A 27,448-nucleotide genomic window follows, 5' to 3' on the forward strand; every position below is an offset into this window, starting at 1 on the left:
TAGCGCTTTTCAAGATACTCAAAGATGCTTTACATAAGACAAATAATCAAAACAAATACGTACATACACCATACAAATCATAGTACAAAATCAAAATAGTACATCAACATCAAGAATAATTAAGATAAAAACAAAGAGAGCAGCATAAGACAGTTCATTAAAAATTAGCTAAATTATGAGAGAGAACAACAAATATAGAACAATTTCTTAAAATTAGACAGAAACAGGACAGATTTACATGCAATCAGGAAACTGAAAACTTTACAAGTTTTAGGATCTAGGACTTCACATTTCTGTCGTGATCTAAGTATAAAAACTATTAAAAAGAATAGCACAAATAAAAGCATTTATTTTGTGTTGTTACAAGTTAAATGCCACTCTGAATAGATGAGTTTTGAGAAGTGACTTGAATTTGGACAGGTCAGGACAATCTCGTAGGTGTTTGGGGAGAGCATTCCATAAAGATGGAGCAGCTATGGAAAAGGCCCTGTCACCCCAGGTCCGGTGCTTGGTCCTAGAGGGTATGGACAGTAGGTTAGCCTCAGAAGAGCGAAGGCTACGGGAGGGAATGTGCTGATGGAGCAGGTCGGTGAGGTAGGATGGGGCCTGATTATGGAGAGCTTTGTGAGTGAATAGAAGAATTTTGAATTGAATGCGTTGAGCAACGGGAAGCCAATGAAGTTTTTGTAGAACAGGTGTAATATGATCACGGGAGCGAGTATGAGTAAGGAGGCGAGCAGCTGAATTCTGGATATACTGAAGTTTTTTTAGGATTTTGTTAGATGTACCATAAAGGATGCTATTGCAATAATCAATTCTGGATGTAATAAAAGCATGAATCAAGGTTTCGGCGGCAGAAAAAGAGAGTGATGGACGTAGACGTGCTATGTTTTTTAGATGAAAGAAAGCAGTTTTGGTGATGTGATTTACATGGCGGTCAAAAGAGAGGTTGCTATCAAAAATTACACCAAGATTTCGGATGTTAGAAGACGGAGACAAAGTGTCATTATCAATGGTAATTTGAAAATTTTTTGTGGTTTTTGCCAGGGTTGTAGGACCTACGATGATCATATCTGATTTTTCACAGTTTAATTTGAGGAAATTAGCTTTCATCCACAATTTCATTTCAGTGATGCAATTTGTCAGAGTGGAGTGAAGTTCAGTATTAATGGATTTGGAGGAGATGTAAAGCTGAATATCATCAGCATAGCAGTGGAAATGTAAACCATGCCGACGTATGATGTCACCAAGGGGGAGCATATAAAGAATAAACAAAAGGGGACCTAACACTGAGCCTTGGGGAACGCCTTGGGACAGTGGAGCAATGGCAGAACTACAATTGTTGATATTAACAAACTGTTGTCTGTTTATGAGATATGACCTTAACCACAAAAGGGCAGTACCAGTGATGTTGACAGAGGATTCAAGGCGGGACAGAAGAATGGAGTGATTAATGGTGTCAAAAGCTGCAGTAAGATCAAGGAGGACGAGAATATTAATTTGTCCAGAGTCTGAGGAAAGAAGAAGGTCATTTGTGACTTTGAGGAGGGCTGACTCAGTGCTGTGCTGGGGGCGGAAACCAGACTGAAATGATTCAAATAGATTATTGGAATTTAGGTGATCTTTGAGCTGTGAGGCAACAACACGTTCCAGTATTTTCGACAGAAATGGAAGATTGGAAATGGGCCGAAAGTTACTCATAATGTTAGAGTCAAGTCCAGGTTTTTTAAGTATGGGAGTAACAGCAGCCAATTTGAGTGATTGAGGGACTGAGCCAGAACTAAGAGAGGAATTGATTATCTCTGTGATAAGTGATGAGATAACTGGAAAACAACCCTTAACAAGTTTTGATGGAGCAGGATCCAAAACACAAGTGGAGCTTCGCATCCCTGTTAAGATCTCAGATAGGTCCAAAAGAGACACAGGTGAGAACTGAGACAGAGGCTGGGTAATAAATTGAGATGAGATAGGCGGAGAAACAGAGATGACAGGGGAAACTGTCAGAAAATTGTGGATATTCTCAACTTTTGTTTGAAAAAATGAGAGGTAAGAGTTACACTTGTCAACTGTAAAGGAATTGGTAGTATTGTCAACTGGTTTGAGAAGTTTATTTATTGTGGAAAAGAGAGTCTTAGGATTTGTTGATCCAGCATGTATGAGTTCGGAATAGTAAGTGGATCGGGCTGCCGTAAGAGCGTCTTTGTAATGTTGAAGATAATCAGAATAAATCTGATAATGTACTGTTAGACCGGTTTTCTTATAAAGTCTTTCAAGCTGGCGTTTACGGGATTTCATTTGGTGAAGCTCAATTGTGTACCATGGTGCGGAATGACTAAATGAAACAAATTTGGTTCTCAAAGGAGCCAGCTCATCAAGACATGAGGCGAGTATGTCATTATAGTAATCGACAAGGTCAGATGAATTACTAGACAGTACAGGACAGACAGACATCTTTTTAACAAGAGAATCTGAGAAAGCAGAGGGAGAGATATATTGAAGATTCCTGAAGGATATTTTACGTTTAGCTCTAGTGATGGGCCTAGTGACCTCAATGTCCATGATGATTGTCAAATGATCAGAGACAGTAAGGTCATGGCTGGACGGCTGATGAACTAGGACACCAGTAGAGCAGACAAGGTCAAGAGTATGACCTTTTTTATGAGTTGGAAAATGTATATGTTGTGTGAAATTAAAACACTGTAACAATTCCAAAAATTCCCTGGCAAATTTACAGTTGTTGTCATCAATATGGATGTTAAAATCACCCATAAGCAGTACAGAGGATGAGAGGCCACTAAGCTGGGTTAAAAAATCTGAAAAATCAGAGAGAAAGGAAGCGTTTGGCTTTGGCGGACGATAAACTACAGCAGTGACCAGAGGAGTAGGCCCTGACAACTTGAAAGCCAGGTGTTCAAAAGAAAGAGCAGCAGGAAAAGACAAAGTGGTTATTTTAATATCATCCCTATAGACTGCAGCAACACCACCACCTCGCCCTTCCATACGAGGTTCATCAATATACGAGTATCCCATTGGCGTGGTCTGATTTAACGTAAAATAATCCAAGGGTTTATGCCAAGTTTCAGTGAGACAGAAAAAGTCTAGTTCACTGTCAGATATAAATTCACTGAGTACAGTACTTTTTGTGTTGAGTGAACGAACATTAAGCAATGCCATTTTCAAGTGGTATTGTTGTGTAGTTGGCTGTGAGGAACGAGGAAGAGAACGGAGATTTGCTAAGTCCACTCCGCGTTTCCTATCCCACTCCGTGGACAGCGTTGTCATGGAGACTACACCGCTACTGGTGTGCAAGGCAGCAGCGCTCTGATGACGTGTTTGCGGAGCGACAGTGCGCACGGCTGACCAGAAGGATGGAATAGCGTTACCGTTTCGAAGATAAACAAGCTTTCTCCGGGAGCCCCTGTGAATATAACGAGGCCGGCGAAGGAGTCCAAGCTGTTTGATGACTGAAATACACGATGGAGTAGTGCAGTTGTTGAACTTCCTCAGCTGGTCAACGGAATAGTTCAACATCGTGCCGATCCCAGGAAAACTCATCCACCGTTCACCACCGGCCGCAGACGCGATGTACAGTAGAAAGAACAAAAAGTATCAAAAGCACAAATAAAAGTATCAAAAGTAACATAAAAGAAATAGATCCACAAGGTGTGTAAAAAGATGAAAACGAAAAACGATAAAAATACAATAAAATACGGTAAAATACGGTAAAATACGGTAACGGTAGCGGCAGCCAAATGCGCCAGCGTCCACCATCACCATGGCAACTGTAAATAATGGCCACTGTGCTGCAGCTCAGTTTCAGGGTGTTGGCAATCTTCATGTAGCGCAACAATTCGTCTCTTAAGATCCTCAGAGAGTTCTTTGCCATGAGGTGCCATGTTGGAACTTTCAGTGACCAGTATGAGAGAGTGTGAGAGCTGTACTACTAAATTGAACACACCTGCTCCCTATGCACACCTGAGACCTAGTAACACTAACAAATCACATGACATTTTGGAGGGAAAATGACAAGCAGTGCTCAATTTGGACATTTAGGGGTGTAGTCTCTTAGGGGTGTACTCACTTTTGTTGCCGGTGGTTTAGACATTAATGGCTGTATATTGAGTTATTTTGAGGGAAGAATAAATTTACACTGTTATATAAGCTGCACACAGACTACTTTTCATTGTGTCAAAGTGTCATTTTGTCAGTGTTGTCCCATGAAAAGATATACTTAAATATCTGCAGAAATGTGAGGGGTGTACTCACTTTTGTGATACACTGTATGTTTAAGATAATTATTTCACTCTTAAGACTGCCTGATTTATATGTTGTCTAGGTTATTAGACATAACCCTATTTTAATTGAAAAAACTGTCCTCTGTACTGTGAATAAACGGACCCATGGTTGTAACAATTTAAAACCATGTTTCTGAGTTCAGGGTTACTTAAAAGACATTAACCAAAATAACAACCAGAAACACAATTGTTAGCAAATAATTGCTTTAATACAAATATTTTAGAATAGTCAGAAAAAAAATACTGTCTGAGGTACAGGTCTACAAGTCTTCCATCATGAAATGGTAAGTGCTTACGTGCCACATCAGAAAAGAGTAAAAGATAAAATTAATTAAATAAATTAAAATATAAAACAGAAATGACAAAAGTGGAAGCACTACTAACAAGAGTCTTAAGTGGAAAAACAAAAGATTAAAGCCACTAACCTCTTCCTGACCCATTCTGAAAAAAGAGCAAAATATTGCCATGCTTAGAAGACAGCTTGTAGAAATAGTTTCTGTGATTTGCTTTGTCTTGGTTTTAAAGGGACGAACATAAAGCAATTAAACCGCTTCAAAAAGTGTCCCAGATACATTGCTACATTTTAAATTTAGGCGTTTAACACTAAACACACGGGGTAAACTAACATTTTGGGAGTGTGTATTAAATAATTACAGCTAAGGACAGTTCATTATAAAATGTATGTTTACAATGTTTTGGCTTTTTAAACATATTGTAGTTTTAATATATTGCATTAATTAATGTTAATATATTGTATGTCTTATGTATGAGTTGTAATTAATTTGTAGTGTAATCAGTTTTTAAAAGATGATACACCTGAGTGCTATTAATGACTTGTTGCTATGGTTGTTGAGCCATCTATTAAAGTATAAATACCCAAGGAATAAATCTGTTTTCTAAAAGCGTCATAGTGCAACAGTGATGAAAGTAAAACAAACGTTTGGGTGAACATAAACAGTGTTTGTTTATATGTATATTTCTTCGCTTTGACTATCCCTGCCTTACCAGACATACACAAATACGTCTGTGTAGACGCCCGGCTGACTGATAGCACCACCAAGCTATAAACCTGAATCTTAAGCAGGGGGGGTTACTGCTTGGTGGACTGCTTGACTTTTTGCATGCTACATTGTGAATTTCATTTTGAATTACTATAACCCATCCATCAATTCAATTAATTACAATGATGAAGTGAATACATGATTTTTTTTATTATTATTTATTTAAAAACCAAGAAGTGAAAGCTCTTATTCACAATTATTCACATCCTTTGCCGTGGCACTCAACATTGTGGTCAGGTCCACAAATTGTTCTTGAGATTTGTTTAGAAGTCTAACTTCTGCAATTTAAAATAGCCCCAAAATTCATGTTGGATGGACAACCATCTCTGCAGCAGCCATAAATCAGGCCTTAATGGCAGGTTGAAAGCCACTGTTAAGTAAAATGCATATGACAGCCTACTTGAAATGTAAAGGACAACATGAAAAAGATTATCTGGTCTGATGAGACAAAAATGAAAATCTTTTTGCAGAACTGTGTAAGTACTGTGTCTAGGAAAAACAGGGGTGCTTCTCAGTGGGAGGGACAGAAAGAAAAAAACAGACTTCAATTCCATTAAACATCTGTGGGGACAGGCCTGAAAATGAGAGAATCTGCCATGAAGAAAGGAATTAGCTGCCCAAATCCATGTATGCAAAGTTTGTACAGACATATCCAAGAAGAATGCAGTTGCTGCATTTGTGAATTAGAGATTTAAGTGTTTGATTTTAATACATTTTTGAAAAAAAAACTCTGTTTTTTCTTTGTCATTATGAGTGATCAAGTGAAGATTTTTCAAAAAGTCATATACAGTCAAAATTAAATCCATCACAAAAAAGCATGCAAAAAGTCAGGAGGTCTGAATACTTTCTGTATTCAGTCTATACTTCAATTAAACAAATTATGAGTAATTGGCTTCCGTAATAAATGCATTATTAGCCTTAAATTTGTACTAACCTCCATAATACAGGTCTAAAAAAAAGTCACTTTTGAATCGTTTTCTAAATTTGCACTTGCAACTGTGAATTGTGAGTTTTGTATATAATAGCCAAATGTTTTTAAATGCAAAAGTATAACAAGTGAATCACCAAGCTACACCAGTGGTTGATGAGTCAAAATTCAAGGGAAACTTTTTCAAAAGTTATCAGTCTTAAAATAATGTAATAAGCTCTAGGAATAAATAGCGGAATGACCATTTATACTTTAGACATCGGACCTATTTTCATAATGTATTGTAAAATTTTGAGTGATAACACTATAATGAAAAGTCAAAATTGTTGTATAGTTGTTCAGGTTACTTTTGTTAGTATAGTGCATATGGTATCAAGTAATTTGTAACCATGATGCTTGTGAAATACCAGGCCCTAGTTGGCCTATTGGCTCATGTGGATCAAAATGTTAGCAGCATTTGTTTATAAAGGAATGCTATAGTTTTTTTTATGTAATACTAATCAAAAATGGGCAGATATCAGCTAAAACTACCGATTATTCAGCTTAAGAGAGATCTTACTGACATAAAAATGTAAAAATTGTGGATTGTAGTTATACAAGAGAATTAATCATTTAATATTCCAACTTAACAGCTAAACCTTTTTCAGGGAGGACAAGGATGATAGTCAGTAAATTACAATATATATCAGAGATAAGTTATAACTGGACAATTTGTAATGATATGTATTTGATTAGTGCTAAAGTAACATTAATTCTGATCAAGTTCTATTCTGCAGTAAATAAATTGTCTTTATTTTTTTACATATTAACATAAATAACAAATGTTAAAGCAACCTAATGCTGTCCTTTAAAGAAGTCTTTTAGTCTTGAATCCTTTAAATTTATCTTGACATATGGGCATAAAAAAAATAAAAAAAATAAAAAAAAAAACCTAATAAAAATGAATCATAAATTGCTCCCTTCATACTGAAATAATTTTTGTTCAGGGGAAAAAGATTTACATTTTTTTCATTTACAACTGTAGAGAGAGAGCAATCATACCAACTTGGCTTTATCCACAGCTGTACAACAGACTTGCAAGTGTGTCCATGGAGGGGAAAAGTTCAATGTACATAAAATTTCTCTTTACAGTTATTTGTTTAAGAACAATTATAATAAACAGTAAAAAAGTAAATAAAAATGTAGCACTTTCTAGTGGGAGTCTTCTAATGTTTTTTCTTCAATGGCCTGTTTCACAATCTCTGCCAATTTCAACCGATCAACTTTATCAGAAAAAGCCATACCTGAGTAAATAAGAAAAACAAAGCTTAAGATAAATGTATAATAATAACAGGTTAAACTGGTTTTATTCAAAACAATACTAAAATTCTATTGTCAGAATAAAGACAATCTGAAGATTGAAATTGACACTTAATGGGACACTCACCATTCCAGCTCAGCCCATGCAATCCATCACGGAGAAGCTTGCAGTCCCTGTTGAAACGCCATGCTTCATGCATCACCTCGTTCAGCTTTTCGTCCTCATTTTCTCCTGTAAGAATGACAGAACAAATGAACATGAAAAATCTCAGGTTCATACTGTCTGCAATGGAATAAAAGTCAAAGGAAATGTAAGGAACTCTGTGTTTCTATTATTTGCATTTTCCATGCTGTCCCAACTTTTCTGATTTAGGGCTATACAAAGAGATGTACAGGATTTAATAAGAGAGATAATAAGATCCAGCACTTTGGTAATTTATTAATTTTAAGGTGCTATTTTTGTTAATACAAATTGTTGTGCAGAAAAATAAAATTATAGGACAGCATAATAAAGTGCTGCATATACACAAATCTACCTATACACTCGTTGAGTTGGTAAAAAGTCTTGTCAAAATGCATCACCTACTAAGAGAGATCAAGGTGGAGTCGTGTGGATTTGGAATTGATTATGTAATTGTAATCCAAAATTGCACTTAAAAATGACCAGGGTGGTGCTACTCAAAACAGAAGTACTGGCATGAGTTAAGGTAACCATGAAGTAGGCGAACATGTATGGCACACAGCTTGTAAACGCAACTATAAGTGGCCTGCTGATTTTCAACTGAATATAAATCTCCATGCTGCTTCACTGACAAATGTATGCCCCTGTATAATACATAGCTGATATATCCTAAACTACTAAGAATATACAAAATAGGATGTGAACATGGTAATGACATCATTGGTCATTACTATATTTATACACTGATCAGCATAACATTAAAACCACCTCCTTGTTTTTACACTTACTGTCCATTTTATCAGCTCCACTTACCATATACAGTGTATCACAAAAATGAGTACACCCCTCACATTTCTGCAAATATTTCATTATATCTTTTCATGGGACAACACTATAGACATAAAACTTGGATATAACTTAGAGTAGTCAGTGTACAACTTGTATAGTAGTGTAGATTTACTGTCTTCTGAAAATAACTCAACACACAGCCATTAATGTCTAAATAGCTGGCAACATAAGTGAGTACACCCCACAGTGAACATGTCCAAATTGTGCCCAAAGTGTCAATATTTTGTGTGACCACCATTATTATCCAGCACTGCCTTAACCCTCCTGGGCATGGAATTCACCAGAGCTGCACAGGTTGCTACTGGAATCCTCTTCCACTTCTCCATGATGACATTACGGAGCTGGTGGATGTTAGACACCTTGAACTCCTTGAACCTTGAACTCCTCCACCTTCCACTTGAGGTGCTCAATTGGGTTTAGTCCATCACCTTTACCTTCAGCTTCCTCAGCAAGGCAGTTGTCATCTTGGAGGTTGTGTTTGGGGTCGTTATCCTGTTGGAAAACTGCCATGAGGCCCAGTTGTCGAAGGGAGGGGATCATGCTCTGTTTCAGAATGTCACAGTACATGTTGGAATTCATGTTTCCCTCAATGAACTGCAGCTCCCCAGTGCCAGCAACACTCATGCAGCCCAAGACCATGATGCTACCACCACCATGCTTGACTGTAGGCAAGATACAGTTGTCTTGGTACTTCTCACCAGGGCGCCGCCACACATGCTGGACACCATCTGAGCCAAACAAGTTTATCTTGGTCTCGTCAGACCACAGGGCATTCCAGTAATCCATGTTCTTGGACTGCTTGTCTTCAGCAAACTGTTTGCGGGCTTTCTTGTGCGTCAGCTTCCTTCTGGGATGACGACCATGCAGACCGAGTTGATGCAGTGTGCGGCGTATGGTCTGAGCACTGACAGGCTGACCTCCCACGTCTTCAACCTCTGCAGCAATGCTGGCAGCACTCATGTGTCTATTTTTTAAAGCCAACCTCTGGATATGACGCCGAACACGTGGACTCAACTTCTTTGGTCGACCCTGGCGAAGCCTGTTCCGAGTGGAACCTGTCCTGGAAAACCGCTGTATGACCTTGGCCACCATGCTGTAGCTCAGTTTCAGGGTGTTAGCAATCTTCTTATAGCCCAGGCCATCTTTGTGGAGAGCAACAATTCTATTTCTCACATCCTCAGAGAGTTCTTTGCCATGAGGTGCCATGTTGAATATCCAGTGGCCAGTATGAGAGAATTGTACCCAAAACACCAAATTTAACAGCCCTGTTCCCCATTTACACCTGGGACCTTGACACATGACACCAGGGAGGGACAACGACACATTTGGGCACAATTTGGACATGTTCACTGTGGGGTGTACTCACTTATGTTGCCAGCTATTTAGACATTAATGGCTGTGTGTTGAGTTATTTTCAGAAGACAGTAAATCTACACTGCTATACAAGTTGTACACTGACTACTCTAAGTTATATCCAAGTTTCATGTCTATAGTGTTGTCCCATGAAAAGATATAATGAAATATTTGCAGAAATGTGAGGGGTGTACTCACTTTTGTGATACACTGTAGAAGCACTTTGTAGTTCTACAATTACTGACTGTAGTCCATCTATTTCTCTACATACTTTTCTAGCTTGCTTTCACCCTGTTCTTCAATGGTCAGAACTCCCACAGGACCACCACAGGGCAGGTATTATTTAGGTGGTGGATCATTCTCAGCACTGCATTGACAATGACATGGTGGTGGTGTGTTAGTGTGTGTTGTGCTGGTATGAGTGGATCAGACACAGCAACGCTGCTGGAGTTTTTAAATATCGTGTTCACTCACTGTCCTCTCTGTTAGACACTCCTACCTAGTTGGTCCACCTTGTAGATGTAAAGTCAGAGATGATCACTCATCTATTGCTGCTGTTTGAGTTGGTCATCTTCTAGACCTGCATCAGTGGTCACAGGACGCTGCCTACGGGGCGCTGTTGGCTGGATATTTTTTGGTTGGTGGACTATTCTCAGTCCAGCAGTGACAGTGAGGTGTTTAAAAACTCCATCAGCACTGCTGTGTCTTATCCACTCATACCAGCACAACACACACTAACACACAACCACCATTTCAGTGTCACTGCAGTGCTGAGAATGACCTAACACCCAAATAATACCTGCTCTGTGGTGGTCCTGGAAGAAAGTCCTGACCATTGAGGAACAGCAACAAAGCATGCAGAAAAACAGATGGACTACAGTCAATAATTGTAGAACTATAAAGTGCCTCTACAGTGGGGCCAAAAAGTAGTCACTGATTGTGCAAGTTCTCCTACTTAGAAAGATGAGAGAGGTCTGTAATTTTCATCATAGGTACACTTCAACTATGAGAGACAAAATGAGAAAAAAAAAATCCAGGAAATCACATTGTAGGATTTTTAAAGAATTTATTCGTAGATTATGGTGGAAAATAAGTATTTGGTCACCCACAAACAAGCAAGATTTCTGGATCTCACAGACCTGTAACTTCTTCTTTAAGAAGCTCTTCTGTCCTCCACTCGTTACCTGTATTAATGGCACCTGTTTGACCTCGTTATCTGAATAAAAGACACCTGTCCACAGCCTCAAACAGTCAGACTCCAAACTCGACCATGGCCAAGACCAAAGAGCTGTCGAAGGACACCAGGAAGAAAATTGTAGACCTGCACCAGGCTGGGAAGAGTGAATCTACAATAGGCAAGCAGGTTGGTGTGAATAAATCAACTGTGGGAGCAATTGTAAGAAAATGGAAGACATACAAGACCATTGATAATCTCCCTTGATCTGGGGCCCCACGCAAGATCTCATCCCGTGGGGTCAAAATTATCATGAGAACGGTGAGCAAAAATCCCAGAACTACACGGAGGGACCTGATGAATGACCTGCAGAGAGCTGGGACCAAAGTAACAAAGGCTACCATCAGTAACACTCTACGCCGAGAGGGACTCAAATCCTGCAGTGCCAGGCGTGTCCCCCTGCTTAAGCCAGTACATGTCCAGGCCCGTCTGAAGTTTGCCAGAGAGCATATGGATGATCCAGAAGAGGATTGGGAGAATATCATGTGGTCAAATGAAACCAAAATGGAACTTTTTGGTAAAAACTCAACTCGTTGTGTTTGGAGGAAGAAGAATGCAGAGTTGCATCCCAAGAACACCATACCTACTGTGAAGAATGGGGTGGCTGGGTCTTCCAGCATGACAATGATCCCAAACACACCGCTCGGGCAACGAAGGAGTGGCTCCGTAAAAAGCATTTCAAGGTCCTGGAGTGGCCTAGCCAGTCTCCAGACCTCAACCCCATCGAAAATTTGTGGAGGGAGTTGAAAGTCCGTGTTGTCCAGCGACAGCCCCAAAACATCACTGCTCTAGAGGAGATCTGCATGGAGGAATGGGCCAAAATACCAGCTACAGTGTGTGCAAACCTGGTGAAGACTTACAGGAAACGTTTGACCTCTGTCATTGCCAACAAAGGTTATGTTACAAAGTATTGAGTTGAACTTTTGTTATTGACCAAATACTTATTTTTCACCATAATTTACAAATAAATTCTTTAAAAATCCTACAATGTGATTTCCTGGATTTTTTTTCTCATTTTGTCTCTCATAGTTGAAGTGTAGCTATGATGAAAATTACAGACCTCTCTCATCTTTCTAAGTAGGAGAACTTGCACAATCAGTGGCTGACTAAATACTTTTTGGCCCCACTGTATATGGTAAGTGGAGCTGATAACATGGACAGTGTGTGTAGAAACAAAGAGGTGGTTTTAATGTTATGGCTGATCAGTGTATTTAATATAACCTATTATTTATGCAGTTTTGGACACAGTTAGCCATTTTTCCTACAACTTACAGATGCACAGTAGGTAGTTACATGAGTATCGTAGTGACAGGCACATGTGTATAACTCCAGAAAATGTGTGCCACTTTACTTACCAGCTTGTGGTAAAATGCACTGCGCAATGACATCTCTTAGTTTTTCAAGTGCCACATTAGAGTCTTCTGCTCCATTTTCAGGGTCATTGATAAAAAAGCCATCATTTGGTCTTGTACTATATTGAACAAGAACAAATAAAACATACTGTTCACATTTGCAGGAAGTGAACCTTACAATCTATTCCTTACAATTTCCACTGGGTGCTCCGGTTTCCTCCCACAATACAAAGACATGCAAGTGAGGTGAATTGGAGATACAAAATTGTCCATGACTGTGTTCGATATAACCTTGTGAACTGATTAACCTTGTGTAATGAGTAACTACCATGTCTGTCATTAATGTAACCAAAGAGTGTAAAACATGACGTTAAAATCCAAACAAACAAACACATAACAGACACATAACAGACACAAAGGGTCTGTTTGAAAACCTAGTGAGCTGCTTTGCTGTCTCGCTGCCTAAGTAGAGAAAATTATAATAAGTCATTGACTTATAAGTCAGATTATTCGAATGCACTACTTAGACAGCGATTCCATCAGTTTTCGCTTACTAAGCCAACACAGTTAGCATCATGCCATTCAAACCAACGGGATGAGGTGGCATAACGTGCTAGCATCTCCCTCCGTGTACCGAAAATGGTTACATTTGCTGACAAGCCCGAATTTGCAAATAAATACCACTTGTACACATTTATACACCTACGAGGCATAACATTATGACCACTGACAGGTGAAGTGAATAACACTGATTATCTCTTAATCACAGCACCTGTTAGTGGGTGGGATATATTAGGCAGCAAGTGAACATTTTATCCTCAAAGTTGATGTGTAAGGAGCAGGAAAAATGGGCAAGCATAAGGATTTAAGTGAGTTTGACACGGGCCAAATTGCGATGGCTAGACGACTGGGTCAGAGCATCTCCAAAACTGCAGCTCTTGTGGGGTGTTCCCGGGCTACAGTGGTCAGTATCTATCAAAAGTGGCCCAAGTAAGGAACAGTGGTAAACTGGCGACAGGGTAATGGCTCATTGATACATGTGGGGAGCGAAGGCTGGCCCGTGTGGTCCGATCCAACAGACGAGCTACTGAAGCTCAAATTGCTGAAGAAGTTAATGCTGGTTCTGATAGAAAGGTGTCAGAATACACAGTGCATTGCAGTTTGTTGCATATGGGGCTGCATAGCCGCAGACCAGTCAGGATGCATATGCTGACCTCTGTCCACCACCAAAAGCACCAACAATGGGCATGTCTTTAAAGACAAAGATTATTCCTCCCTCTGTTGCAGTTACCACATTTTGCAACATTTTCTAAGTATTCCAACACTTTTTGTCAGCTAAATGGTAATAGAAAAAATAAATAAGCAAAGCCCACAAATTAATAAAACGTTACAAAATTACATCTGATAGCTAATGGTTTCAACTTATTGTTCCTTTAAGCTACATGCTGACTCGTTAGGTCCAAAAAAATCACAGTGTATTGACACCAGACCTGAACCTTAATATTCAATTAACAACCACTGCACTCCAGATAATAGAGACCAACCCGAGTAACTTTCGCTTCCTCAAAATAGGGTTGTTTACAGAGCTGAGAGGCTTCAGGCTGACATTAAGGTCCTGTATTCTCATGTTGGCCAGTTGCTCTGCATGGGCCTGCTGGATTCCAGCGACAACAGCCTGCTCACACACACACACACACACACACACACACACACATTTTATTATGTTTCAGTAAATATATTAAACAGACATATATTTTTGTATGACTTTTGTATGATTTTAAAAAATATATATATCTGTAGATAAGTAGATCTTACTTTATCCATCATCATCTGAGCAGAAGGAAGCACATTGTCCAAAGCCTCCGTGCAGTTCAGCCAGGGGTGGGCCAGGACCCCCTCAATAGTAAGCCTTTCTTCAGGCTTTACTTTCAACAGCCTATCAAGAAGGAAACAAAACTTAGTGAGTTTGTTAGAAAAACAGATGGTTAATAAATCGTTAAGTAAAATGGGGCATGTGTGATGTATTGGGGCTGTTTTTTCCCCCCTGGGACCATGACAAAACCAATGATCACTGTCAACACTAATCCTTCCTTGCTAAGACTCCTAACTAGCTTTACATAATGTTTAATTGGTTAACTAGCTCATCATACATTCCCTGGCCAATATATGCCATTAAAGTAATTTCAGACTATTAACTGTGTGGAAGCTAAAATCTTGTATCAAGCAAGAATGGGCAAAGGTTCCACTTGCAAAACTGCAAAGAATAGTATCCTTAGATGCCAAAACATTAAAAAGTGTAATTAATAGAAGAAGAAGAAGAACCTTTATTGTCATTATACTTGCGTACAACGAAATTTTGTTTGACACTCTCCGAGAGATAAAAAAAAAAGAAGCAAAAGTATTTACATAGCATATGGATATTTACACAATAACCAGTACAATTTAAAGTATGGATTTTAGGATGAATAATAAAATAAATTATGGATGAATATATAAAGTAAAGTGATTAAGAAAAGTGGTAACAACAGTAAACATGCCGCTATGTAAACTTTTTCCTTAATTCAAATTCTAAATGTGTTTATATTTACAAAGTATAATTAAGTTGGTCAGTGAATTTAATAGTACATTTGTCAGTTCAATGAAAGTTCAAGAGAGTTAACAAATCACAGATTCTTCTTTTTATTTGCAAAATGTACCAACTTTTCTGAAGATGGGGTTAGTACATTAGATTCTTTTAATCAAAAGTGGACCATCATAAGTCAGTTGTAAATTCGTTATTATCTAATAATTCTGAATAAAAATGTCTGAATATACACTATGTATTTTGATGTTATAGGATGTTTTGAGATTAATGTTTAATCACAGCAACTAAAGCTTAATCACTTACTTTTAGTGCAAATTTAAACTGTCCTGGACATACACCAAAACACCTGTGGGTCTAAATATGTTGAAATTAATACCTTTCTTTTAAATGACAATGTTTTAATGCAACCCTGTCTTTATGCAACTACCTTAAACATGTTTTAGTTTAGTTTCTCAAAAGGTTCAGGACTGGATTCTGCCTCTTCTGTGATATTTATTAATTTATTTATTAGGACTTAAACATCATGTTTTACACTCTTTGGTTACATTCATGACAGACATGGTAGTTACTCGTTACACAAGATTCATCAGTTCACAAGGTTATATCGAACACAGTAATGGACAATTTTGTATCTCCAATTCACCTCACTTGCATGTCTTTGGACTGTGGGAGTTAACCGGAGCACCCGGAGGAAACCCACGCACACACGGGGAGAACATGCAAACTCCACACAGAAAGGACCGGGACCATCCCACCTGGGGATCGAACCCAGGACCTTCTTGCTGTGAGGCAACAGTGCTACCCACTTAGCCACCGTGCCACCCCCTCTCTTGTGAATAAATTAATGTAACTGTAAATAAGTGAATAGATGATTGACACTCCATACTAAAACACTAAAACATACATTTACCATAATGGCCATATTAACATAATAATTTCAAAATTACACTTACTTGCGAACAATGTCCTTTGCCATCTCTGATATTTGGCTCCACTCATCTTCGGGGAAGTCAAAGCTGCCTGTCATGATCTTCTTGCGCATGTCTTTAGGGATAGTGCGGCTGTGGTGCTTGGAATAAAATGGAGGATAACCGCACAACATCACATAGATAATCACACCCAAGGACCACAAGTCACAGCTCTGCAAGTAAACAAAAAATATGTAACATGAACAGCTAGTTCTGAAAGTGAAAGATTTTTCATTTTCTAGGTGATTTATTCATACAGCCTTTTTTGTGTGACATTATTACTGGTCACAGCTCTGCACAGAACTATTCAGTGGGTCCACAATGGTAACTTAAGTTCTCACCCTAACAAAACTGTTATATGTAAGCACATTTATCAATAACACAATAAGAAAATCTGTATTTAGAAGCAAATTACTTATAATATGGGGAACCTTCCTCAAATAGAACTAAGTAAACATCTAAAGTAAGTACTAGGGTAGACATTGGCTTGTTTATTTAAATGCACTATTGAATTGCAAAACAACTATTAACAAAAACAATACCTTGTTGTATGTGTAAGGGGTAGGCGAGGTAGGTATAATTCCAGACTTTTCTTTTTGGTGGCGCCTTTGTGCCTCCAATACCTGAAATATGTTAAATCCCCAATTTTAAACAAACAATTAATTAATTAATTAATTAATTAATTAATTAAATAAATAAATAAATGTAAGGGGTTGTTTTTTTACCTGAGGTGCTACATAGTAAGGAGTAAATTGTGGCGTCATCAGATCACCTTGGTCAATTTTGGCAAAACCAAAATCACACAGTTTTACGGGAGCATCCTGCAAGGTGGAGTTTAAATAGAAAGTATTTCAAAAACAGTGCATATTCTACGTTAGTCAGTTAGTAAAATGACTGAATTAAAAACACATTCTAAGCAATACTATGGAAAAGGCTTACTATTGAATTGTCTTTAAACAGCAGGTTCTCTGGCTTCAAGTCTCTATGTGCAATATTCAATAAGTGACAATGCTCCAAAGCCTGGGCAATCTAAAGAAGATAATACATATGAAAACACAAATCATTAATTAGGTACTTTCTTGTTTCAGTGACTTATTCCAAGTGTAAACCCCATACATGTAATGGTAAGAAATCATTAATGTTAGGTATAATTATTTTACTGTAATGTATTATATATTAACAAAGACAATTTTTCTTGTAAAAAACTTTCTCTTTCTTTTATAATTTCCTATGAAATTTTAATATTGATACTACAAAGCCTTTCCAAGCATATTCCAGGACTGATTCAGTAACCAAGCTTTGGATCACTGTCTTGCTGGAAAGTCCAATTATTACCAAAGTTCACAACAGAAGGCATAATGTTCCTCAGCTTTTATGACAGCTCTTAGTTTTCACCATGATTGCAACAAACCTTTAACACTTGAACCTCAGGGAGGTGTTTATTTAACACATCACATTAAGGTTATTGAGTTCCCAATAGTTTAATCATGTCGTAACCCAACTTTAGGTCAAACAGACTAGCAGTAGGTAGATCAGCAATATTATCTAGAGGTGGAATAATTGTGACATGGCAGTATTAACAAATATTCCTGCTTCACTAAATTACATTATTCATTTTCTTTCGTTTGTGTATCATTCAACTAATAAAGGACTTCATTTAAAGCAAAATCTAGTTTTGCAGAAATGTTTAGACCTATAATCCTTATTTTTTTTGGAGGGTTTTGAGTATTTCCGATTGCACCTGTGCATGTGTATATATGGCATAATGACTGGCCATTATGTAAGCACATAATCTTTTGGAAAGTATTATTTATAGTGAATACTTTTTAAAAGAAGTGCAAATAATAAAAAAAAGTTTTAATCTAACCACTAAACAAACACACAAATACAAATTGTGTGTAATGTACCAGAAATGTGCACAGAATACCTGTTTAGTGACTTGGCTGGCCATCTTTTCTGTAAAGTGTCTGTGCTGGCTGATTCTGTGAAACAACTCCCCTCCTTCCATCATCTCCATAACAATTAATAACCTTGCTCTGAAACAATAAAAAAACAGAGGAGAAGAAAAATATAAGTGAGAACAAAAAAGCAGAGAACACAAGAGAGTCTGTGTGGTGTATGTCCCACCTCGGACTTGATTCATGGGGAAACTGCACGTTGTTGGCATAAACCTCCAAGACCTTTACAATGTTTGAGTGTGAGGCACACATCATGTGAAGTCTTACCTTAAATAAAAAAAGCTAGATTACAAATGTAAGTTCTGCAATGCCAAGCCTTCCATTTGTTAAGTAAGTGAGAACATTTAGCCACAGGTAAACAGGAAAGTCACACTGTTGGGATGCTGTATGCTGAAGTTCCGATTAAATCAAATAGATCCCCAATTCTCTCCCAATATATAAGGGAACACTTAATCATCACATCATAACACCAAGTAAATGAAACTTCAGGGACACTAATCTGTCCTGTTAGACAATTGTAAATTAATTTGACCTGCTTTGGTGCAAATGAAAGTAAGAACATGTGTGCTGGAAAGAAGGACAACCCAACAAAAAGGAATGGTTTTGCAAGTGGTGGCCACAGACAATTCTCATTATTCTTCCTGTCTGATTCTTCTCTAGATTTGCTTGTATGTGTCACTACTGGTAGCATGAGGTGGTACCTGCATACGATTCAGGTTGCACAGTCCATCCTGCAATTCCTCCAGGATAGCAAATCCAAATGTGGTGTCGAAAGGTCTCCCAACACAGTCTCAAGAGCAGGACACAGGCCATTAGAAGAGGAGAGCTAGACAGAGATGTGCTCTTTTGGGCAAGAATAAAATGGAGTAGCACTGACAGAGCCAAAATGAACTAAAGTGGGCAGATTTAGGGTGGCATAAGGGCCCAACGTCCTTTAATGGGAACCATGCTCACAGGCCAGCACATTGGAGTTCATTTGGCATTTGCCAGAGAACACCAGGATTGGCAGGACCGTCTTTGGTACACGGTTTACTACACATATGAGAGCAGATTGGCTAACAATACCATGACTGCTGTTAGGTATCGGAATGAAATCCTTAGAGCCATTGTCAGAACTTACGTCAGCACAGTAAGCTGGGTTCCTCCTGGTGCAGGACAATGCCTAGCCACATGTGGCCGGTGTGTGTAAGCAGTTCTTGGATTACAAAGACGTCGATGCCACTGACTGTCCCTCACATTCCCCTGGCAGAAATCCAATTGAGAACCTCTGGAATGTTATGTATTAGTGCATCTAACACCACCAAGCAGAGCCACAGTCGGTTCAGTAACTTAGTGATGCCCAGGTCGAGAGAAAGATCCACCAGCACATCACCTGCCATCTCATCAGGAGAGTGCATACAGGCACATGCGGGCCATGCACACTACTGAGTCACATTACGAGTTGCCGCGATCAAATTCCCGCAAAATGGATCAGCCAAATTGGTGTGTGCTTCATTGGCTTGATGATTTTGGCTTCCATTTACCCCAGTTAAGTCATTTCGTATTTAAAAAATTACACAATTTATATCTGTAAAAAAATCAAAATTAAATCTTTCATTCATTGAGATACAATGTGTGATTTAGTTGTTCCCCTAATTTTGAGTCGTGTATAAAACAATTAAACCCTGTATTCAAAACAAGTGATTTATTATAATTGCCTAAAAAACATTTAAATACATTTAAAAGTAGAAATGTTTGAACAAAAGTAACTGAACTTTTAAGCAGTTTTGTAAATTTAACAGCCATATGGTAAAACCATATGTTTTAAAATTGGATCTTCTTTGGTATTCTGAAATGCTTAGAACAAAACAAAAAGGAAACAAGATCTTAACATTTTAGGTTAAATGTGTCCTTTAGTACCTCATTGCGTGCCTTAGGTCTGTCAATGAGGATCTTCAAAGCTAATCGTTCTTGTGTAGATTTTTTTACACACACCCTGTAGAAATAAAAAAAAAACTTGTTATGCCAATTTAGATGTTTTTGGCAGGTGCCCCAAAGAAAAACACAGTCTTGAAATAAATGTTAAGTAAAGAAAATGACAACTGTATAAATAACAGAACTGCAGACAAATCTGAACAAAAATAAAACAATGGCTTGGGTAGTGTAACTAGTGACAGTTGTTGTAAACCAAAGTATAGAAATCGAAATTACACATTTTGACCGCTGCATTAAAACCACAAAAGGCAGTCACTCAGGTGGCGCAGCGGTAAAAACACAAGCTAGCACACCAGAGCTGGGATCTCGAATACATCGTATCGAATATCAGCTCTGCCTGCCGGCTGGGCTAAGCAACCACATGAACAAGGATTGGCCTGTTGTTCATACAAGGGTGGGGTATTAAGCCAAATAGGGACTCCTCGTAACTGATGCAACTACGACCTCTGCTGGCTGATTAATGGCGCCTGCACAGAGGCGGGGAAAGAGTGCGTTGATCAGGGTGTCTCTCTCCGTACACAAGGCTGATTCGCATATATGCACTTGCCTAGTGCGGGTGACAAAATGCATACGGCTGCTGCCCACATGTCGGAGGGAGAGTGGGTTAGCTTCGTTCTCCTCAAATCAGAGGAAAAAAAATAACAGAAAGGAGATGTAGCCAGCTGTAACACATATTGTTTTACTTGCACTGTTTTGCAGTCACCGTAGAAATATTTTTGAATTTGAAAGTGTGTAATGTGCAAAATAACTGTTATAGTGATAGGAGTATATAGACCTCCTTCTGGTCTGTCCCTTTCTATAATCCTTAATAATTATACTAGGTAATTTTAACATCAACTGGTCGTGTTCTGCCTCCAATTAATTAATGAATTCTGTGGCAATATTAATCTTTCACAGTACATTACAGACAGGGCCAAACAAAAAAAGACTCTTTTAAGCCATCTTTGATTTAATCTTAGAACTAGAAATGAAACAACATTTTGATGTACAGGCCTTTTTGAAGGATCTTTTAGCAGGTGATACTCATTATACTACCAATATGCCAGATTTAGTTCTTAACCAGTACTGTAAGTCTTTTAACTCAAATGCTGATAAGCATGCACAAAATATATAATGAAAAATAAATGAAGTCCCTGATTCTCAGCCAAAATCCTTGCATAAAAAAGAAAGCAAGAAGGGACTCTGGTGACATGGCTAATGCATTACTAGCTAGAGATTCAATGAAATTGGTTGACACGGATAAACTTTATGTCTACCTTTTAAAGCTTGCTGCTTTAAATGTTACATAACCTATGTTTTGAATCTTTTTATTTAAACAGGTACAGTCCCCAAGGCCTAGAAGGCTGCTTATGTAACCTCTTTACATAAAAAAGGGTGGAGCACCTGGTCGGCAACGGATTGTGGCATTCCAAGATCAGGGTAGGGGTCTGGAGTGGTGGAGAATAATAAAAGTAAAAACAATGCACAATATCAGATTCAAACGCATATACATGGTTTCTAACTTACACAATGGAGACACAGCAGTGTGTGGTTATTGCAAATGTTAAATCTGAATTTGTGCAAACTACAATACAGTGGTGTCCAACATCACATCCTCCACCATCATCCTGAACACCGGCTCCCCCCAGGGCTGTGTGCTCAGCCCACTACTGTACACACTCATGACCTACGACTGCAGAGCACACCACAAGAACAACCTCGTGGTCAAGTTCGCAGACGATACAGTGGTGGTCGGACTCATCACCCATGGAGACGAGTCGCCGTACAGGAAGGAGGTGGAAGACCTAACATGGTGGTGCAGAGACAACAATCTCATCCTCAATGTTCAGAAAACCAAGGAGATGGTTGTGGATTTCCGCAGGACTGGTACATCCCCTCCCCTCAGTCAAGTACCTTGGGGTTCACCTGACTGACACGCTCACCTGGCATACCAACACCATGGCTGTCATAAAGAAGGCCAACCAACGCCTGTATTTCCTGAGGAAGCTGAGGAGGGCAGGTCTTCACACAGACATCCTCAGGTCCTTCTACAGCTGTGTGGTGGAGAGCACCCTGACCACCTGCCTCACTGTGTGGTATGCTGGCTGCACTGTGGCAGAGAAGGAGGCGCTGCAGAGAGTGGTAAAGTCTGCACAGAGGACCATCGGATGCAGCTTACCACCCATCGGGGACATATACACAACTAGGTGTAAGGAAAGAGCCGCCTGCATCTTCCGTGACCCCACCCACCCTGCACATGGACTTTTCACCCCCCTTCCCTCTGGTAGGAGGCTGCGCTGCATCCGAGCAAAAGCAACAAGACTGAAAAACAGCTTCTTTCCGGATGCAGTCAGACTGCTAAATTGCTCCACCCCTCATGTACTGTCTATGCACCAGTTACCTTAAACACCTGTGAACTGGTGCTGCCCTTTTCTGCTGCTATACTTTGAATCGTGCACTTCAGATCCACATAAAGCTGCTGTAGTTCCTGTGCAATACTTGAATGTAAATGTAAATATTTAAAATTCCTTAGTTATCTTAGTTATTTCTTCTAGTTTTTAAGTCTTAAGTTTTATTTTTACTAAACATAGTTTCTCTTGCTATTTATATTTTTATATTTTATTATGTTTACACACACCGAGACCTAAGTAACTGCATTTCGTTCTAATCATGTACATGGTTTTGAATGACAATAAAGCTGAGTCTGAGTCTGAGAATTCAGTTTTTATTAGTTGAATGTCACAGCAAATGAAGAATACAAAACGAAATAATTTTTTTTTTTCTGGATTATGGTGACATTTAATATGTTTATGCTTTACATGCAACTTTCAGTCCCATGGACTCTAAGATGCACTAAGATTTATTACCTAAATCTATAATTATAACACATCATTGTAAGCTACATTTTATGGTTGGGTGGCCCTCTCTCTCTCTAAAAGGTGTTATAAAAACTGGATTTTAATTACTAGCTGTTTACTCTCTAACATTACATTGACGTCTTTTAGTGCAGACCCTTACAGAACAGGTATTGCCTAAGGTTACGTTTATTTGCTTTTTAAATGTGTGCGTGTGGATGGGCCCAATGCATTGTCGAGTCTAAATTTTCATTCCACCAAATGCACCTGATTGTTCTTAAGTGATTGTCTCTGTGTGCAAGTATCTGTGTGTGCATTTCTGTCTAATTGTGTGCAGGATACTGTCATAATACATTGCTTTTCATTAAATACACATACAGATCCTTATCATTAAACTAAAAAAAGATGACAGATCCTTATGGGCTGTCTGGTTTTTTTTTTTTTGGCTAAGTTTTTTCTGCTAAGTTTGGTTTTTTTTTTTACATTCTGTCATAACCAAAAAAGTCAGAATATAATAGTTGCCAATTCTTTTAAAGAATATTGGGCCCATGAGCAAGGCCCTTAATCTGTAACTGCCTAAATTAAACTGCCAAATACATGTGTAAATAAAATTATTATTAATGATAAATACGAAAACCTTACCTTACAGGTCCACTGATTCCAGCACCAAGCTTCTGTGTCCAGTTGATACTATATTCTTCCAAGATGGAGGTCTCCTGTGTGTATATTACAGACATTAATATGGGGCTGGTTTAAAAAAAAAAATACAGGAAAGTACATAGTTAATACATTAAGCTCAACACATTCACTAAAAATATAAATAAAATATTAAAATACAGAATGCCAGTTGGGTGGTGCAGTGGCAGTGGTCTATTGTGCTGTGCCACCATTTCTGATATCCGGGTTTAAATCTCAGTGGTGCAGTCTTTCAGCTGGGTGTCGGGAAGGACAAAGGGAGGTTGGCCAAAGCCCACTGATTGCCCTGGTTTGCCACCATATCCAGGGTACTCCTTGCACCCTGTGGTTCCTAATCCAACCAGACCTACCACAACCCTGACCAGGACAAAGTGGTTGTTAAAAATTAAATTAATTTAAATATATATTTATTTTTTAAAAATCACAATGTATGTAAAGAAGATTTTAATAGACATAAGAACAGTGTGATTTTTTTTTCACACATAAATAAACCTACTTAACTGCCAGATTAAAGTTGGTATAAGAACACCATGGATCAGACACCTGCACAACAAGACAGTTAAAAAAATGGTGCACATGTGCCACGATTTAAATCGGTTATTCATTTAAGATGAATCGATATTCACTTTAAACAGCAGAGGGCACTGACACTATTCACCTCACCTGGTTGACGGCACTTCACAAAGTTGCCAGGTGGGGGATTTTCAAGCCAAATTTATTTATGTGAGGATACTTTCTTTATTTGTATTATTCATTTATTTATATGATGTTGGATTTGTTTTTTAATTTTATTTCAGTTTTTTTACACAATAAGCATTATTTGGCATAGTTTGTACCTACCTCAGAAATAAAAGAGCATTCATTATTTAGATAAATAAAAGATAAGCACATGTACAGTATTTTATTGTATTTTTTTAAAGACAAATAATAAAAGGAAACCTTTGTCTTCAATTTCATTTTGTTTAAAAAAATTAAAAACATTTTTTTTTATTGTGAACCCAGTATCGTGAATCATATTGCATCGTGGGTAGAGTGTATCATTACATTCCTATGTATAAGAGATATTTTTTTTTTACCAAATGCAGTAGAAATTGTAAATTCATGTGCTTGTGATCATGTGATACATTCATAATTATGATATTTTATGTGATGTTTGTCATAGATGTTATGTATGTTTTTAATGAGTCAATGTTGTGTACATTTATTTTTTGCCAAGTGTCCAAAGACAAATTCCCACACATGGATAATGTATTGTTCTATTCTATTAACAAAAAATACAATCTCAATTTTACTTTGTAATGTAATTACCAAGAAAAACTCATTTGAAATCAAATCTCTTGCAGTCAGAGAGAAGAGGTGACCTGCCCTCAAGTCCAAACATTGCATCAACATTTCCAGCGGTCAGGGTACTGAAAAAACGTGCGGTGACAACCAGCACCGTCCTCCCCTATGCAACTAAAACTTAAGAATCTAAACTGTTATGTTAATAGCTTACACCATCTAAACGACTTTTGTGTTGGTTAACGTTTAAAAAGTGTCAAGCCCGGATCTGGATCGACATCTTCCATAAATAGAAAGACTGATATATGGCTTGCTGGACAATATATTTAAGTTTAAGCGGTCCGTCCACTGCATGTAGTACCTAGCAAAGTTCACACAGACAGCCCATGCAAATATGATAGACTGACATTAGCTGAAGTGGAATGGGCACCTATTAATATGTTCTAACGTACCTTGATAAACTTGTCAGCATTGTTGTCCTCGGACATGGTGCCCAGCCCTGCAGGGTCCTCAGACTTCGTCTAGTTGTAGTTGCCGAGTTTCTGGTACCAGATTTGGAAGACCGAGATTGCACCTCTGTTTCCGAACTGCAACGGTGAATTTCCATGTAATTTGGGACATTCAAACGTTAAAATGTGAGCTTAACTGGAACACCGTGCTGAACTTTGCGCTGGTCACTAAGTTTGACAGCTTGCTGTCAAAAGTTCAGTATATCCCGACCTTTACTTTGGCGAGCATGCAAAACGCTAAACGTCCAACTGCCAAAAGAAGATAAAGCCAAATCCTTTGCTAGCTGAACCGCTTATGGATAAGAGGGAAACAAAGAAGTGTATTTATAGCTAGCGTGAATGTGCCCGGTCTGTAAAGGCAATTAATTTACAGCCATTTAATTAAACAGAACAGCACATAATATCGGAAGCTCCAATAAGTTAACTCAATAGGTCTGCCCATGTACCTGTCATAAGTTTTCCTCTACAGTCTCGCTGTAAATAAGCTATAACTGAGAACGCCAGGTAACGGAACACCGGTGGTTAGCAAGCCAGTTACCCGACTCTTTAGCCAGCTAGCTAACGAGCTATAGTTTCTTACCAAGAACACGACAACTGCCTATAAAATGGAAACGTGGCAGTGATAGTTTTCAAATACTAGTTTACATTCCGCCTGGAGCTAACTAATTACAACCACGCTGTCAGAATAATACGTCCACCCGCAATCCGCTCAGCGGCGGGACTTACTTTGTCTGATTATGGCTCAGTGTTTGCACAATGTTCATCTCTGTTAGCGATTCTCCCAGGAAACACACTCAAGCACTGAGCATCGGCATTGCCACAGAACCGCCTCTAATGACGCGAACAGTTACCATAAAACCGCATTTTATGCATATTTAGGTTCACTTTGAAATATATTATTTCAAGTTATTGTTCTTAACAAGTACATAGTTTGTCCACGCTTCGTATAAAATACTGTTTTGTAAAATATTTTGCCTTTAGTTTGAATCAGGCACATTAAAAGACATCAGTAGCGTTTAAGGGATGTTGATGACGCAGCAGGGTCCTCTCCCATCTGGCATAAATTTTTCTCAAACCTACACTGTCCTATACCCTACTTTCATAGTAAAATAAAATAACATTACATGGCATGTATCACATTATATTGCAATGCCGTCGTTATGCTAACAAGTTTCCGACCACCTCCTTGTTTCTACTGTCCATTTTATCAGCTTCACTTACCATATAGAAGCACTTTGTAGTTCTACAATTACTGACTGTAGTCCATCTGTTTTTCTACATACTTTTTAGCCTGCTTTCACCCTGTTCTTCAATGGTCAGGACCCTTCATAGGACCACTGCAGAGTAAGTATTATTTAGTTGTTGGATCATTCTCAGCACTGCAGTGACTGACATGGTGGTGGTGTGTTAATGTGTGTTGTGCTGGTATGAGTTGATCAGACACAGCAGCGCTGATGGAGTTTTTAAACACCTCACTGTCACTGCTGGACTGAAAGTAGTCCACCAACCAAAAATATCCAGCCAACAGCGCCCCATGGGCAGCATCCTGTGACCACTGATGAAGGTCTAGAAGATGACCAACTTAAACAGCAGAGTGATCGTCTGACTTAACATCTACAAGGTGGACCAACTAGGTAGGAGTGTCTAATAGAGTGGACAGTGAGTGGACACGGTATTTAAAAACGCAGTGCTGAGAATCATCCACCACCTAAATAATACCTGCTCTGTGGGGGTCCTGACCAGTGAAGAACAGGGTGAAAGCAGGCTAAAAAGGTATGTAGAGAAATAAATGGACTACAGTCAGTAATTGTAGAACTACAAAGTGCTCCTATATGATAAGTGGAGCTGATAAAATGGACAGTGAGTGTAAAAACAAGGTGGTTTTAATGTTATGGCTAATCTGTGTATATGGGTAGCTAATGGATTGGCCACTGCCACACTGTTTTTTTTTTTTCATGCAAAAAAATTTGCAAACTTTTACAAGGAATATGTGAGTAGATTTTTGCACGTTTTACCCATGTGTATACTGTATGTATTTTTTTTTTTTTTATATTACGGTATTATTATGGCAAAAACATGCAGAAGGTAGATT

General features: G+C 38.5%; 1 protein-coding gene across 2 annotated transcripts; it reads right to left on the minus strand.

Moving 5' to 3' along the window:
• Window positions 1-4,482: 4,482 nt before the first annotated feature.
• mapkapk5 (MAPK activated protein kinase 5) lies at window positions 4,483-26,131 on the minus strand. 2 transcript variants are annotated; one of them, XM_063017902.1, is made up of 15 exons: window positions 26,083-26,131; window positions 25,300-25,434; window positions 23,513-23,586; window positions 19,962-20,037; window positions 18,232-18,329; window positions 18,032-18,140; window positions 17,044-17,133; window positions 16,830-16,925; window positions 16,647-16,727; window positions 16,090-16,277; window positions 14,368-14,488; window positions 14,097-14,227; window positions 12,556-12,671; window positions 7,711-7,815; window positions 4,483-7,567 (listed from the first exon to the last, which is right to left on the minus strand). In XM_063017902.1, the coding sequence occupies exons 2-15, from the start codon at window positions 25,333-25,335 to the stop codon at window positions 7,476-7,478; spliced, it is 1,413 nt and encodes a 470-aa protein (XP_062873972.1). In that variant the 5' UTR covers window positions 25,336-25,434; window positions 26,083-26,131; the 3' UTR covers window positions 4,483-7,475. The 2 variants fall into 2 exon arrangements, with proteins under 2 accessions (XP_062873972.1, XP_062873971.1); XM_063017901.1 differs by having other exon boundaries at window positions 25,300-26,119.
• Between the last annotated feature and the right edge of the window lie 1,317 nt (window positions 26,132-27,448).

The sequence above is a fragment of the Trichomycterus rosablanca genome, chromosome 21 (assembly GCF_030014385.1).
Source record: "Trichomycterus rosablanca isolate fTriRos1 chromosome 21, fTriRos1.hap1, whole genome shotgun sequence".
In the NCBI taxonomy this organism is placed as follows: Eukaryota; Metazoa; Chordata; class Actinopteri; order Siluriformes; family Trichomycteridae; genus Trichomycterus; species Trichomycterus rosablanca.

What these genes read in the sequence shown, in the direction of transcription:
- mapkapk5 (XM_063017902.1), bottom strand. Translation starts at nt 25,335, where the DNA reads ATGTCCGAGGACAACAATGCTGACAAGTTTATCAAG. An exon ending in ATGCTGACAAGTTTATCAAG is followed by an intron (nt 23,587 to 25,299) that starts GTACGTTAGAAC and finishes ATATACACACAG; the next exon opens with GAGACCTCCATCTTGGAAGA. An exon ending in GACCTAAGGCACGCAATGAG is followed by an intron (nt 18,330 to 19,961) that starts GTACTAAAGGAC and finishes TTTTTATTTAAG; the next exon opens with GTAAGACTTCACATGATGTG.